Source organism: Fukomys damarensis, unplaced genomic scaffold (assembly GCF_012274545.1).
Source record: "Fukomys damarensis isolate Sample0158 unplaced genomic scaffold, DMR_v1.0_HiC HiC_scaffold_16, whole genome shotgun sequence".
NCBI lineage: Eukaryota > Metazoa > Chordata > Mammalia > Rodentia > Bathyergidae > Fukomys > Fukomys damarensis.
This window is the reverse complement of record NW_022900928.1, coordinates 71,279,626-71,296,504: the sequence shown is the minus strand read 5'-3', so window position 1 is coordinate 71,296,504 and position 16,879 is coordinate 71,279,626. Positions and strand designations below refer to the sequence as shown.

The window sequence follows — 16,879 nt, the reverse complement described above, 5'->3', positions numbered from 1 at the left end:
AACATTCCAAATCATTTGTTTATTCGGCAAGTACCTACTACAGAAGTATTTTGTCAGCCAGCTATATTAAATTAATTTAATTGGACATTGCTTTAAAAATATATACATGTATTTTATAAAAGAATTTTAAATATACTGTTACTTGTATATGACATATATATAGGACCAATATATGAATGTAGAAAATAAATAATATATATTCATTAGAAAGCATTATTAGCATGTAACCATATTTTACTCAATGTAATTATTCAATACAAAATATTCTCAGAGGGTGCTTGTTAAGGCTTGTGTTTAGATGTTCCCCCAAAGCCTCATGCATTCTTACGCGGGGCTTTGATTCGTGATGCAATACCAGGTCTGCCATTGACGGAGTGACTGCATGGATATTACTGTGGAGTAGAAAGGAGCTGAAGTTATTATTTTTCTATTCTTGTCTATTTATGTGACTGTTATCCAGACTGCTGTCCTATTTATACCCAATGTCATCACTATTGTCTGTATCCAGTTACTCAACTGCTTGTGCCTCAGTTCTCACACATATAACTGAGGACTACAGTCACACCTACCTGACAGAAACACGGTTCTAACTGAATTATTAACATTAAAATTTACTTATTACAATGAATGATGTATAGAAAGGAAGCTAGATAGGCAGCTATTATTATACAGTAGTTAAGATCCTTTGATTGAGGTCAGTTACTCATAGGAAAGGCTAAGGGTTCAGTTAAAGGTTCAGACACACTGGATGTGAATATTTCTCTATTTCAGATTCTACCTTTGTAAAGTAAATGTATTCTAGGATCTACCTCTCTATGGAGGTAGAGGTGTAGTGAGTCCTCTGTCCTGGGAATCTCTGATTACTAATCAGTACATTTAATGTGCTATGAACACTGTCATATACATTATATTGGGCTTTGAACAGTAGCTGTTATTCTAGATACTTGAGTGGATTAAGATAAATTGACTGATCCTTGTCACAGTTTGTGACTATGGCTGTTCAGAGAATGAGAAAGATGACTTGGAGACAAAACTTAACTCAATCACTGAGGACTCAGAGCAGCTGCTTCCTGGCCTTAACAAAGCCTCAGGGAAATAGCAACCAATTGAGACCTCCCCAGTTATTTATTTGTAACCTAAGGTCATGAGAACAAAGACATAGAAGAAAAGCATTTTGCAAACATACTTTATAGGAGTTTTTGTCAGGAAACAAGGCTGGAATGGGATGGTTTGTTATGTGATTCATGACCTGGTTTAAACATTCTTATCTGGGCAGAGGGAACACTTTGGCCAAAACAAATATCTCTGACAGTAGCTTGCTCTTAAGTCTGCTGGCTATTGTCCTGCAGATTCTGCTCTAAACTCCTTTCCAGGAGCACAGGATCTGTTGCTCCCCAAGGTCTTTCTTTAGGGCACTCAGGTTCAGTCACTCCTATGGCCAGTATCTCCCCACACAACCTATCCTGAAATTAGATTTATTAAATACATAAATATAAATGTTGAATTACACCACAGGTTAATAGCAAGTATTCTGTTTTAATTTCAAATAATTATAGGTACATTATAATTATAATTATAGTTGTATTACATTTTCAAAAAATGGAGAGTACTCAGAAAGGATAGAAATTTCTACCTGTAAAGGTCTTTCCTCTGCTAATGCACAAAATCCATTCTGTTTTCTACAAATAGATTAGGAGCTATTTTATTCTCTTTTGAGACAAAATGAAGTCCAACACCAGACTTCCCAGATAACCAAAAAGAAACAGATACAATCAGAATTATTTTCTAAAATAATAAGCCTAAATAACCTGAAAAATTTTCTTTAAAGGAGCAAATCTGGCTCTGCCCACTCATTCCTTACCACATAATATTTAGGACCCCCAAGAAACAAGAGAATGCAGGTTGTGGATTTAGCTCAGTGATTCCACCACCTGCCTCACAAGTGCAAGGTCCTGAGTTCAATCCACAGTACCAAAAGAGAGATAGAGAGAGATAGAGAGGGAGAGGGAGAGAGTGGAGAAGCTCACCATGTGTGCTAGAGAGGTGTCTGCAAACGCCAGGGTAAGCAACACTGGAATATCACAGAAAGAAATGTGCACTTTGTTGGGACCACAGTAGGGAAACCTGAAGATGAGGAACGTGAGAACAATTCCACGGAGACAGCCCCCAGGCCACATGCCCATTTCCAGACCGAAACGTATCCTGTGGTATGTGACTGTGTATTGCATAGGGTAACAGATGGATTCAAAGCAATCATAGACCATCACAGTATATAGGAAAAACATTCAGTACCACTCAAGGTGCGGTAGAAAAAGAGCTGGGAGGCACAGCCCTGGTAATAAATGGTACAGCTTTGCCTCGTCAGAAAGACCATCATTTGGGGGGAAATTACATATTGGAAAAATACATCAAACATTGATAGACTTCTCAGGAAGAAATGCATTGGATGTGAAGGTGGGAGGAAGTCAGAATGGTGAGAAAGATGAGCAGGTTGCCCAGCAAAGTGCAATAGAAGGCCAAGAATAAGTCAAAGATCATGTTCTCCAGCCTTTCACTACTAGAAATTCCCAAGAAGATGAACTCCATCATGGAGGTGTTGTTCCTCATAGTCATCTTTCTAGGACTGTGGCAGGCAGTCCTAGAAAAGCAGAGCAAAAATCACAATGGAGCCGGATGTGGTGGCACACAACAGTAATCCCAGCACTCGGGAGGATGAGACAGGAGGATCGCTGTGAGTTCAAGACCAGCCTGGGCTACATAGTGAGTTCCATGTCAGTTTCAACTACACAGTGAGATGCTGTCTCAAAAAACAAAACAAAAAAAAAATCTCAATGGAGTATTTTCTTTCTTAGTTGTTCTTATCTTCATTGGCAATATAAATTAGTATTTACCATATATGCCAAAATATGGAATCTTACTTTCAAATTTCTTTCCTTATTACATCTAAAACAGTTGTCTTGACTATGCTGAGTGATGGTGTCATGGAACAGAGTCAGGTATAAATTTTCAAAGAAAGGAAGAAAGGCAGGGAAAGACAGAGAGATGATGATAGTCACTAACCTCTCGGTTACCACAAGTAACAGAATATGCTAGAGGTATCATTGTTTCCTATTTTATATTCTTTATTTTGCTCTTTCATCATATTTTGGGTATCTCATATATGATAAACCAACTGATATGTAAGTTTGTGTGTCTGGTTTATTTCATTTAACAATAGGGGTAAAGGAGTAGGGAAAGTGGGAAGGGTAGAGGCAAGGAAATAAGGGAAAAGAAAAAAATATAAGAAAATGAAAAAATGGAAATAAAGAGTTTGTTAATGGAGAGGGGAGGAGTGGGTGAAGGGAGGGCAGGGACAAGGGGAAAAAATGAGAACCAAGACCTGTAAAGGTACAAGATCCCAGTAACGAATGTAACTGTATTGTAGACCTAGAATGTACCGATAAACTCAATAAAAAAAGAAAAAACACCAATATGGTCTTAAGGCACATCCATTTTCCTAGAAATGACTAGTTTATCCTTCCCTCTTGGCAGAGCAGTACTGAATCATGTATAAATATCACATGTTCCACATCCATTCATCTGCTGATGGACATATAAGCTGCTTCCAAGATTTAGCCATTGTGAACTGTGCTGTTATAAACACAGCTATGCATGTATCGCTGTGATATACAGTCTTTAACTCTTTAAGAAGATACCTAGAAGGGAAATAACTGAGTTGAATGGAACTTCTACTTTTAGTATTTTGAAGAATCTCCATGCTGACTTCCTAATGACTCCAATAATAAAGGCTTACTTTTTTCCCCTGCAGCCTCATCAGCAACTGTTATTTGATTTCCTGAAGATAGCCATTCTTTCTGGAATGAAATGGGAATCTCAGTGTTTTTCTAATTTGCATTTCTCAAATGGCCATTTTTTCATGCATTTATTGGTCATTTGTACTTCTAAGAAGCATCTATTCAGTTCAGTTATCCATTGTTTAACTGGATCTTTTAATTTGGGGAGTGTAATTTTGTGTGTGTGTTATTTATACATTCTAGATATTGGTCCATTGTGGAATAACTAGCAAAGTTTTTCACCATTCTGTAAGTTGTCTCTTCACTCTTGTTTTTTCGCTTTGTTTTGTTTTGTTTTGGTTTGGTTTGGTTTGGTTTGGTTTTGGTTTTTTGTTTTTGTTTTTGTTTGTTTGCTGTGTAGAAGCTTTTTCATTTAATACAATCTTTTTGTTGATTCTCGGTGTTATCGCTCATTCAAGTGGGGCTCTGTTCAGAGATACACCTTGCCTATACCTATGACTTAAGAGTTTTACCTAGTTTGTATTCCAGCAGATTGTCATTTATTACACAGACTTTTACCCATGTTTGTTTTAGTCTATGACATGGTTAGAAGTATGGGTTCAAGTTCAGTCTTGGTATGTGGAAAGCCTGTTTTCTCATTACCATTTTTAGAGCCTGTTTTTTCCCCCAGTGAAATTTTTTGGCCTCCTTGTCAAAGGTCAGATAACTGAGTATGCCTGGAGTTGTCTCTGAATAGTCTATTTTGTTCCATCAAACTACACATCCATTTCTTGCAAATACCATGATGTTTTATTACTCTAGCTGCATAATATAATTCGAAGTCTGGGATTGTGATAATTCTTGCTCTTATTGCTCAGGATTGCTTTTGCTAATCTAGGTCTCTTCTGATTTCATATGAACTTTAGGATTGTTTTCTCTGGTTCTGTGCTGAATGCTATGGGTATTTTGGTTGGGATTGCAGAAAATCTGTATACCAGCTTTAGAAATATGTTCTTTTTGACAGTATTAGTTCTGCCTATCCAAGAACAGGACATGAGAGGACTCAAACATAGCAGGTGGTGTTTATTTTTTCAATTTGAGTGATGATTACAAGAGTGGTTGCTTTACAATAAATTTGTGCATTTATGCTTATGCATTTCTATTTATATAGTTTTTTTGTTTTTTTATTGAGTTTATTGGTACATTCTAGGTATACAGTACAATTACATTCATTACAGGGATCCTGTAACTTTTCATGACAGGTCTTGGTTCTCATTATTTATATAGTTTTTATGGCATAAGATAGATGATTGAAACAAAAATAGTTCTTTAGAGATTGTCTATTCTGGCCCATGGTACAATAACAAGGATTAGACTTGTCCTGACACTCGGGAATGAATGTGGGTGCCAAGTATCAGTGCGTGGGCTTCAACCCCTCTCTGGCTTCAGCGTATCAGCAGAAGTCATCAGAATGTAAGTGAGGCTTTTTCTCACATGCAAAGACTATCAAGGAATAATATTTTATGATACTGGATGTTCTGGCCTAATGATCATATAGAACCTCACTCGGTTTTAGTGAGCAGAACAACAACAAAAAAAGGATTATTCCTTTCTTGTTCCTGAAGAAAATGAAACACATCTCAAGTGGTCACTGCTGACCTCTTTTTGAATAAGAAAATTCAATAAGAAATTTCAATAAGAAAATTGCCAAGTTTTCAGCATTCGTAAAGGATCTACTTAATATGTGAACAACAGATATGCAAGCTGCAATAATGTTTTCTTCCACTGCCAAAAGAGAGTTAAAATCTGTAGTAATTTTTTTCTACTTAATATGTGAACAACAGATATGCAAGCTGCAATAATGTTTTCTTCCACTGCCAAAAGAGAGTTAAAATCTGTTCAGTAATTTTTTTTTTTGTACCAGGAACAAACTCAGGCCTTTGCACTTGGCAGGCAGGTGGCAGAGTCACTGAGCTAAACCCTGGCAAAATCTGTTTAATTAGGAAAATGAAAAACAAAATTAATATTTTATAAAAAGAATAAATATTCATACCTAAATAAATGGAAGATAAGAGTATTCATTACAGTATATAAAAGAAGGTAGATAGATATATAAATTAATAAAATTTAATAGCATGAAGCTGAGTATGGTGATGAAACTCTGTAATCCCAGCACTCTGGGAGGCTGAAGTAGGAGGACACAAAGTTTGAGTGCAGTCTGGGTAACTTAGCAACTTAGCAAGACTCTTATTCAAATAAATAAATAAATTTTAAAAATAAATAAATAAATGGGCTGGGGGTGTAGCTTAATATAAGGGTACTGGGTTTAATCCCCAGTACCAAAACAATTAATAGCATGTACTTAATAAAGAGATTTTTAAGTATATTAAGTAGATCTAACTTGCAAGTAATTGTTAAAGTAGCCTTTCATTTCATTTAACTATTTACACTGATCAAATATGTCAATCTAAATGGATACGTAATGTCAGATAATCAGGTATTGTGATAGGTTAATTGGTAAAACTACTAATTCAAGAGTCATCAGTTTTTCAGTCCTTTTCCAAAGGAACTCAGTTATCCATACAGAGGTAACAATATTTCCATTACCACAAAAGGTTCATCTTGTTACAATTTTCCTTCTCCAAAACAGTGCTTTGGCTTCTACTATGTCATATCATTTTTGGTTTTTGTTTTCATAAAATTTTTGGTAAGAGCTAAAACATAAATTAATTTGAGAAAAATATTATAACTTCTCACATTTAGTCACATTAAGCCAAACTAAAGTGAGAAAATAACAAAAACAGAATAACTTTTACAGAAAATATAAATGCAAGTATGGTTCAACTTTAGAGGATAGAAGGTAAAAAGGTAGAAGTCTCAGATAAGAGGAAATCTCTGAGAGAGACTAGCTGAGGTAACATCCTGGAACTTGCATAGTACAAATCAGCCTAAGCTCTAGAGGGAGGAAGTTAATTGATTAGAATGTTTATCTACAAGAAATAATACTTTGATGTCCCTGGAGCACAAAGGATTCTGAGAACTTTTTGGGGATGGGCTATAATCACCAGAAAGTTAGAGATTCATCAAAGAGACTATGAACCTCACCAGAAAATTATTTATTTGGGAATGGAAGCCCATATTTTCCACTTTGGAATTCAGGGAAGAAATCAGAAAAAAAGTAATCACTTCCTACAGGAGAAATCTTCAAACCAGAATGTCCTTCTTTTTATTTATTTATTTAGTTAGATACATTATTATTTCTACAGAAATAATTTTTCAGCAAAATAAAATAACATGCAATGGTGGTCCATCAAAACAGATCCAACTTTAACAAATGTGTTGGAATGAAATTCTGAATATCCACCAGAATGTCAAAATTTTATCTTTATCCATGAGAAATCAAAGGTCAAGGAAGTATCTCTTGAAGTATCAAACCAACTTTAAATTCTTTTTAAAATATTTTTTTCTATATAACTTTATTATGTATTTTCAACTATGCAAGAAAAAGAATTATACTACGCACCACGGATTGAGAGTATCTTTAAACCTTGAATTCAGATTCAAAACTTTTTTGTAAAATTGGTAAGTAGCAAAAATTTGGACACTTTGGGATGATTATAATGTATTAGTCTCCATTTTGGGGGGTACAGTTGTGTTTGTTTTATAATAAGTACATTACTTTTATTTCAATTCAGTCCTGAAACACAAATATCAGAGATGTGGTTTAGTTTTCTTTATTACTTAAGCAGTGCTAATTCTTCCTGAATACTTTTTGGTTTGTTCATTCTTCACTAACTTTAGGTTAGACTGACTTCATCATGACGTAGTCAATATTGCACAGTTTTATAAAAGGCTGTAAACACTGTAAAACCATAAATTAAGTAATTTCACTATAAATGTTGATGTTAAGACGGAGTGCCCAACTCAGTTCCAGACAATTTCCACAATAGAGATGCCTGTTTCTGTCTGTGACACAAAAAGGAAACTGATTATAAATATGAACTCTGTGACAGAAGCATCTGAGAAATGCCTAAAGAAATGTTTTCTTTCCATTGGACAGGTTCATGTATCTAACCAGATTTCTCCACAGCTCTTCATACCTTTTTATTACTTTTCTCTTTTTATATATAAATGCTGGGACACGCAGTTTACTCTTAAAGAAAAAAATTGAGTCTCAGCTCTGAATGATAGGTACTCCAGAAGCAATAAACACAACATGAGACTATGTATTTAATTTCAATTTTAAAAGTACAAATGTGTTTATTTCATAACTACTATATCATTTACAAATAATTCAATCCTGAAACACAAACAACAGAGAGAGAATTTAGTGCTTTTTATTATTAAGCAGACCTAATTCTTCTTCAGTCTCTCAAAATACATCGTGACACGATTTGGTTATGATTTAAAGAGAAAAGAGCAATTTCTTAAAATCTTGAAATGAGAAAAAATAAAAATGTGTATATAAAAATGGATATAAGTTGTGGAAAGAAATTGAACTCTGGCTATTCTTGAATTATTTTAATTAGTTTCAGTTTTTTGTTCTGTCTGGGAATGTGTGGTCTGGGTAAGATAGAGAAATGGGAAGGCAGCTGCAGTACTACTGTAGAGTTTAGGGAGGAGCTTCCCTCAGCCATCAGAGATAGAGACTGAGACTGCTTTAGAAATTTTATTTAAATGTGTGTGTGTGTGTGTGTGTGTGTGTGTGTGTGTGTGTCTTAGAAAAAGACAAAATGAGAGATGCTTGAATGGACTGATGGTAGGAGAATCCTGCCAATATTTGATAATTATTACTTTGTGTAAATCTTTGCTAATTCTACAGAAGACAGAATACAAAATTTGCTTTTCCTTTCAAATTTTAACTAATTTCATGTGAATTCACTCCTCTTTTTAATTGGGCTGTTTTTCATTCTGAAGTAAACAAAAAACCATTCTTCTTCAAGTCTTTCACTGGAGGCAAGGGGCCACATAAAAGACATAAGACCATTTAAACTTCATTTCTCCACCAGAGACAACATAGTTGCCACATAAATTTTCTATAAATTCTAGGTTTGCATTTCTGCCTCTAGGGACAGAACGCCACATATGAGAAAAAATGTCCAACATGAGCCTAGTGACAACCTTCTTCCTCACCGGTCTTCCACACGCACCAACAATGGACACCACACTATTTGGCCTCTTTCTCCTCATTTATGTGCTCACCGTGCTGGGGAACCTCCTCATCCTGCTGGTGATCCGGCTGGATTCCCACCTCCACAGCCCCATGTACTACTTCCTCACCAACCTGTCCTTCGTTGACATGTGGTTTTCCACCGTCACTGTGCCCAAAATGCTGATGACCTTGATGTCCCCAGGTGGTGGGGCCATCTCCTTCCCCAGCTGTGTGGCCCAGCTCTATTCCTTCCACTTCCTGGGGAGCACCGAGTGTTTCCTCTACACAGCCATGTCCTATGATCGTTACCTGGCCATCAGTTACCCCCTCAGGTACAGCAGCATGATGAGAGGGAGAACGTGCGCTTTCCTGGCTGCTGGCACTTGGCTCACTGGCTCCCTGCACTCTGCTGTCCAGACCACCTTGACCTTCCGTTTGCCCTACTGTGGGCCCAACCAGATCCAGCATTACTTATGTGATGCACCGCCCATCCTCAGGCTGGCCTGTGCAGATACCTCGGCCATCGAGATGGTCATCTTTGTGAACATTGGTGTAGTGGCTTCTGGCTGCTTCCTCCTGATAGTGCTGTCATATGTGTCCATTGTCTGCTCCATCCTGAGGATCCGCACCTCAGAGGGAAGACACAGAGCCTTTCAGACCTGTGCCTCCCATTGCATAGTGGTCCTTTGTTTCTTTGTGCCTTGTGTTTTCATCTACCTGAGACCTGACTCCAAGGATGCTGTGGATGTGGTTGTGGCTGTTTTCTACACTGAGCTGACGCCCTTGCTCAATCCTGCTGTGTACACCCTGAGGAACAAGGAGGTGAAGAAAGCTCTACTGAAACTGAAAATCGGGTCAGTGTTTACTCAGGGTAAATAATCAGGAAAGGGCGGATATGCCTAACTTCTTTTTAAATTTATAATTAAATGACACTTCCTACATGAACTTGAAGCCTAAATGGAATTTTTCAAATATTTGGTATTAATTTTTTACTGTCATATTCCATATGTTTTATTAATTTTTCTTACATATTGTTAGAATCCTAGTGAAAGCACTCATTAAAGGTAATAATGTAAGAGTAAGGATACTAGTTAACTCTTGTTTTTATGTTCCATTAAATAAATCATACAAAAAATAACTTTTACCATCTGTGTAAATTTCTTCCAGACATATATAATATTGTCCTATTTTTTGCTTTTCGAGGCACTGTCTCCCTTTTTAGTTCAGGCTGGCCCTGAACTCACTATGTAGCCCAGGCTTGTCTCAAATTTACGGTAATCCTCCCGCCTCAGCTTCCCAAGTGCTGGGATTACAGGCATGTGCCACCTTTCCCAGCTTTATGGTTCTAATTTATTGTAGTCCATCTAGTTAAATCATTAGAATAATTTTCCTTTGCTTTAAACTCTCTATTTTAAAAATTCGTAATATTCACAATCTATTGTGTAACATAGTATCTTGGGCCGGGGATTTAGCTCAGCAGTTCGATGGCCTGCCTTGCAAGCACAAGGACCAGAGCTCAATCCCTGGTAGCAAGAAAGAAAGAAAACATAGTATCTATATGATGACATTTTCAGTTTAGAAAACACTAGCTAAAAAGTTTCACCTTCATGAGCTAATGAAAATTATGCAAATCTTTAACTTTTTAACTTTGTCCTGCAAGATTATTCAGTTATCCTTTTTCCAATATACATCATATGAATTGCATATATTGCATTCATCACATATAGATGCTTTTTTCTATATTTACAAAACTCCTGATTTTTTATTCTAAATGCAAAGTATCTCTCTCAGCAAATGTAAAATTGCTCTTATAACAGAAGACAGACAATTTTACACAAAAGTGATCAAATAATCTTAAAAATATAAATATACAGTAAAAATATTGAGAATGTCTCCCAATTTGTAACAAATTGTAAGGCAATCATTCCCAAATAATTACACTCTGCCTGTAAGTCACGTTTGTTTGACTCAAAGTTTAAAATGGACATTATAAAGGATAGAAAGGCTTGTGCCATGAACCTCATAATCAGTCATCCAGATTTATACATATATTAAATGTGTAACTTCATTTATCTAAATATAAATGCTTAATTTAAGCACCACATGTATCCTGTTAATACAATGCACAGCAATTCTCCCTAGCATACCAGTAAGGTCAAATTAGAAAACTTATATTAAACTAATACTAGAAACAAATGCTTCAGACTTCTGCCAGCTGCATCCCAGAGATGTTTGAGCAAGAATATTATCTGAACCAGTTTTCTATATCTTGCTCGAAGTGAACTGTGAATCTTCGATAAGAAAAAAATCACACTAACTATAGTAACATAGCCTACATAAAGCATTAAGCAGCTATAAATGTACAAGTAATTACTCATGCCTACACAAGTAACTCAGATTAACAGGAGTCCATTATACAGCCTAATTCATTTTACAAAAGAAAAAATGGATGTAAAGATAGGCCAAAATGACTTAGCCATCGGTTTGCATCTATTCTTTCTGATTTCTGGTAAAATCACATTATTTTATTTAATTCACAACTACATAAAATGTTAATTTTATGCTTACTGAGTAGTAAGACATACTCTGATTTCTTATCAGATCATATAAATCTTTCTCATTTTACTAAAGATTTCCGTGGAGTAGTAAGACACATGAGCAGCAATACTAGATGCAAAAGAATAGCGAATCTGTGTTCAGCAAGGTCACTAGCTAACAAGAGAGAAAAATAAGCATAGCATCATGCAGGGTATATTGTTGCAAATGTAATGGTTGCCCAAGGAGAAGTTCATTATGGGGTGGAACTGGAAATGTGCAGGAAGATTTAATACATTACAGTGATGTGTATTACACAAAATCATGTTAAAAGCGTTCTAATTTTTAATGATGGTATCTCAGGCAAATGCCCCTGCCTTTATTTCAATGAAAACATGATTAAAATAATTACAGAAATACAAGAGGTTGTAATAAATAGTAGGCTTTCTGAACTTTTCCTGGTTAAAAATTTGCAAAGCTAAATTGTAATATCTCAACTAAGATTTTTATGTTAACCTTGCCATAACCTTGCCATAACCTTGCCATATCTCCCTGACCGGGAGCCAAAGATGTCACATCTGGGTAATAAGCTCCACCATTCTGCTGTCCAAGCAGCTTGCTATAATTGTAAGCCCAGCCCCAAGAAAAAATCAAAGGGACAAGTTTAATGAAAGGAAGACATTTGTAGCTAAGTGGATGCACATTGCAGCCATACTCTTAAGTGAAATTAATAGAACACACGTGTAAATAACTAATAGTTTCTCTGGTGTGAAAAACTAAAAGTGTAAATAAGGATCAAATGTATAATTGATATTGTGTAATAGGAAGAAAAGGTCTAAAGGAGTAGGGGAAGTGGGAGGGGTAGGGGAAAATAAGAAGGGAAAAAATATGAGAAAAGAAAAAATAATTGAAGCAAGGTCTTTGTAAATAGGGAAGAGTGGAGGGAGTAAAGGGAGGGCAGGGCTAAGGGGAAAAAATAAGAACCAAGATACAGCATGTAAGATCCCAATGATGAATGTAACTGTACTGTATACCTAAAATGTACTAATAAACTTAATGGGGGGGGAGAGGAAAAGGAAGGAGGAGGAGTGGATTAAATAGATATCTACCCTGATGAGAAAGAATCAGGGTAGGAGCTCTGGAAAAATGGCGGACCCATGTGCCTTTGCTTCCGTCTGCTTCTATAGAGGATCAGAGATCCTCCGCCCCCTCCCACAACTTGCCATAACTGGATTAGCTTCTACACACCTCTGTCTATGGTCATATATTCTGATGGTCTACATGCAGCTTCTTTTTGTCTTTTTACTTTTCTGTGGCCTAACTTTTAAGGGCTTATCTTTGGGGTGGGTGGCTAGTTGGCAATGGGGTACCTTATTCATGGTTAGCTTAGAGTTAGTAAGGGGGCATGTGGTTATCCATACTTTATAATGACCTTAAAGTGAATAATATAGCGACCCTATAGTGAATAATAGTATATATAAAATATATATGTTAAGGCATAGGTGTGAGCACTCACTGCCTTACAGTTAGTCAGCCCACCCCTGTTCTCTCTATATTCTATTGGAGGTGAAGCCGATTTATTATTTGTGCTCTTGGCTTTCTCTGTGTCCTGCCTGCCAGCTCTTTTTCTAGTCTCTGAGTGTAGGTCCCAAGGTCATTTGGTGGTCTTTATCTTGTTTTTCTCTTACTCTACCCTCTGTCCTTGAATTATTTCCCAGGAGAGTAAAGTAAAGTTTCATTTTGAACTCCTAGTCAGAATTAGTTCAAAGACCTAATGAGTCCCCTATGCTATTTTTTCCTCATCTACAGACCCCTGACCTTACAATATGATCCACAGATCTTACTCTCAGAATTATCAGACAAGGAATTTTAAATAACTGATTCATATGCTAAGACCTTGAATAACAACATGAATAATAGGCAACATGAAAGAAGAGGTAAATAGTGGAAGCAAAGATTAAAACTTTACAAAAGAACCAAAAGGAAATGCTAAAGTCAATAACACTAGAAGGGAAAGGAAGAATAGTTTTGCAGGCCCAGGATTTGTCCCATTTGTCAGTAAGTCCAAGTTTTAAGTCATGGCTGCTGTGTGCAAGCATATTTATAATGTGAAGAATCTGTGCATTACATAATCAATGCACACACAAAGGAAAGCACCTCAGGATTCCCTGCATTACAGAGTTAATGCTGAGCAGCACTTAGCACAGCCTCTGTCAATACTATTGAGTTATAGAGTCTGCTGCCTCTTATGATATTATTCTTTGTTGACGTTCAGAGTTTTTCATACTTGCGAATGACTTGGACGACTTCATTAATGCTGTGCAATCCTCTACCACCACTTTAGAGAAACAATGGAAAATCTACTGGGTTTCATTCATTAATACTTCACCACATGAGTTCCTATCTTACATTCACAGACTGACTTAGGACATCTGACCACTCCAGACTTCTTAATGGCACAAATCTCAATCACATTTTAAAAACTCCACTTTAGCTTTCCATTACTTCTACTGACAGTGAATAAACTGGGTGGATAATGCCATGCAGAATCTTTAGGGCTTCACAAATGTCCTTTTTGATTTAATAGTCATGCAATCTGGATGTTTCTGATAGCATGGATATCCAAAATCTGAAATAGAGGCCATAAATAAAAAGGTGTATCCAATGGTAACTTTAAAACCAGATATGATAAAATCCATTTTGAAAATGTCCTATTCTAGCAAGGATAGGGATAAAATGTCCTTTCACTTTAACAATTTTAACAAAGCTAAAATCAAAACTAAGATAAAGTAAATGAAGAATGGTTTCAAGGGCTCAAGATTTGTCCTATTTTGTCCCACAGTGTTAAAAAAGTTGAACCACACTGTGCACATTTGAATTAACACCTTAGTGCACTTTGTATAATATCCCCTCTTCTCTGCCTACAGAAATGGGACAAGATGGCACCCTGTGCCTGGCCTTGTGTCTGATTAATACAGAACCGTGGTGATACAAGTGCATAGTCTGAACACTGAATTTATCACAGGAGAAAAATATACATAAAATGCCTTAGTTTTGGTGTCTTGTGTCTAATTTTTTTTTTCCTAATAAGAATGAAATGCTTGAAAACACATAACTATTTGGTATATTCAAAAAGAAGCTCTAAGGGCTGGAGATTTAGCTCAGTGGTGACACCACCTACCTCGCAAGCGCAAGGTCGCAAGTTTGATCCCTGGTACCAAAATCAAACAAACACACACACAAACAAAAAGGACCAGGGATTTAGTCCAGTGGTTTTGCAGTCAGACTTGCAAGCACAAGGGTCCGAGTTTGCTCTGAGAATTTGGAGCATACTACAAAAATCGTGAAGTGTAGTGAACATTATATTACTCATATTCTACATATGAATTATTATAAATAATAAAATTGGAGCTTGCCCTTGTTATTTCTATGTGTGATTCTGTTCACTTTCATTTAGTGATTAATTCTACCACCTAATTTGTGTTAGATGCCACGCACCTCAAATATGAGGTTGTATGCTTACAACACTCTAAAATTCATCAGTTTCCTTTTGTACTCTGCAGTTCTTGAACATAAATATTCTCCGAAGTCTCTGTGTCTTCCATGCTTAAAATTTAGTTGTCACTGAATTAAAATGTTGGAAGGAACTGATTAATTATTGAAAAAGCAGATTAAAACCCAAGTATCAGCATTGTGGTCATTATGAAGGTCACCCTATTACTTTAGGATTTGAACCAGATCATTCCCAAGCCATAAATGCAGGTTTACTTCTCATAATTGAAAACACTTTTCACTACTAGTTAACTCAGAAATTGAAGCTTCAGGGAATCGGTCAAATATATCTTGGGACACCCAATGTTTATAAGACACATATTAAAGAGAAGTGACAACAACTACTAATGAGCCTCAGAGGACAACATCTCTCCTTTCAGTGCTCCAGAAATACTAATTCAAAGAAAAAAACCCAAGAGAGTAAGTAGATAAAAATATGGTCTAAAGTGATGAAAGATTAGTTGAAGTTCCATTACTAATATGAATGCAAACCTGACTTTCTGAGTTCCTATTATGAGGGGAGGAGGGGGTGAAGGGAGGGCAGGGATAAGGGGAAAAAATGAGAACCAAGACCTGTCATGTGAAGGTACAAGATCCCAATGATGAATGTAACTGTACTGTGTACCTAAAATGTACAAACAAACTTCATTAAAAAAAAAAGTACTAATGCCTCTTAGAGCACGTTAACAATACAATTAAATACTTACAATGAAGTTTTCCTATTATTTGATAATATAAATAATTTTTATCCAAGATTAAAATAACCTCTGCTTTTCATTACTTCCCAGGCATTTACTGTTTGTGCCATCCCTCATCATTTCCTAATTTTTTCTTCTCTTACTGTTGTTTCAATGACATGAAGAAGAAGATATCGAGCCTTCAGGTCCAGGGTCTCTCTTACTGAAACAGTCTCAGCACATAAGAGAATTTAGAAAGCTGAAAAACAGGAGGGAAAATACTTCTTAAAGAAAGATACAGGGAGTTTGATGAAATACCCTTATATTCAAAAGAAAATTTCAAACAAAGTAAAACTATTATGGACTCAACCCAAACCAATGTGATGTAGTATAAAAATCCCTGTATTGATGCACAAAATATAGGTAACTATAGAAAAATATGTGCACTGTTATTTCAAAGACCATTCATATTCACTGATACAAGCTGCCCCCCCCAGAAAACACAAAAAAGCATCTAAAATCATGTGAAAATATCGTGGCATATAGGTTAACATCATGTACATTGGTAAAGCATAGTCTAGAACTGAACCATGAGCATATTTTTTAGTAATTGCATGAATTTGTATAATAGTACCTATTTCTTAGTACTCTCTTTCAAGATTAGATTTTGATAATCCTTATAAAGTGCACAACATATCACAAATTCAATTATATAGCATTTTTTGCTTCAAAAATTTAATTTATTATTTCATTGTTTCATGTATTTTATTATAATTAAAGTCAATAAAAGATTAGCAAATATGGGAGTATAAAGGTATCAAAGTAAAATGACCAGAGAAAAAATTACATTGTCAATAACAGTGATTACTAAAATGATTTATTACTAGTAATGTAAGGGAAACTACATTTTGACCTCCATAGAAATGTTATATAACATGCAACAAAAGCAAACATAAGCAAAAAAGTTGCTGCACAGCAAACTAAACATTTTACAGAATACAAGACCAATCTAGAAAGTATTTTCAAACCACATATTTGATAAAGATTTAATACTCAAAATATGTAAAGAATTCTCAAGGGGGCAGGGAATGTAGCTCAGTGGTACAGTACCTGCCTGGCAAGAACAAGGTCCTGAGTTTGATCCCCAGTACCAAATAAAAAAAAAAAAAAAAAAAAAAAAAAATTCATGA

The 16,879-nt window shown here is 35.8% G+C and overlaps 1 protein-coding gene and 2 pseudogenes across 1 annotated transcript; 2 read left to right on the top strand and 1 right to left on the bottom strand.

Moving 5' to 3' along the window:
• Positions 1 to 1,985: 1,985 nt before the first annotated feature.
• On the bottom strand, positions 1,986 to 2,613 carry LOC104857990 (annotated as a pseudogene).
• A 6,255-nt stretch (positions 2,614 to 8,868) lies between these two features.
• On the top strand, positions 8,869 to 9,804 carry LOC104857989 (olfactory receptor 10G7). The gene has a single exon (XM_010618072.1). It carries the CDS (start codon positions 8,869 to 8,871, stop codon positions 9,802 to 9,804), a length of 936 nt encoding a protein of 311 aa, XP_010616374.1.
• A 1,702-nt stretch (positions 9,805 to 11,506) lies between these two features.
• On the top strand, positions 11,507 to 11,640 carry LOC117286401 (annotated as a pseudogene).
• Positions 11,641 to 16,879: the final 5,239 nt, after the last annotated feature.

Bases quoted from the DNA above. Each gene is read 5' to 3' on its own strand.
- LOC104857989 (XM_010618072.1), top strand. From the start codon at position 8,869: ATGTCCAACATGAGCCTAGTGACAACCTTCTTCCTCACCGGTCTTCCA.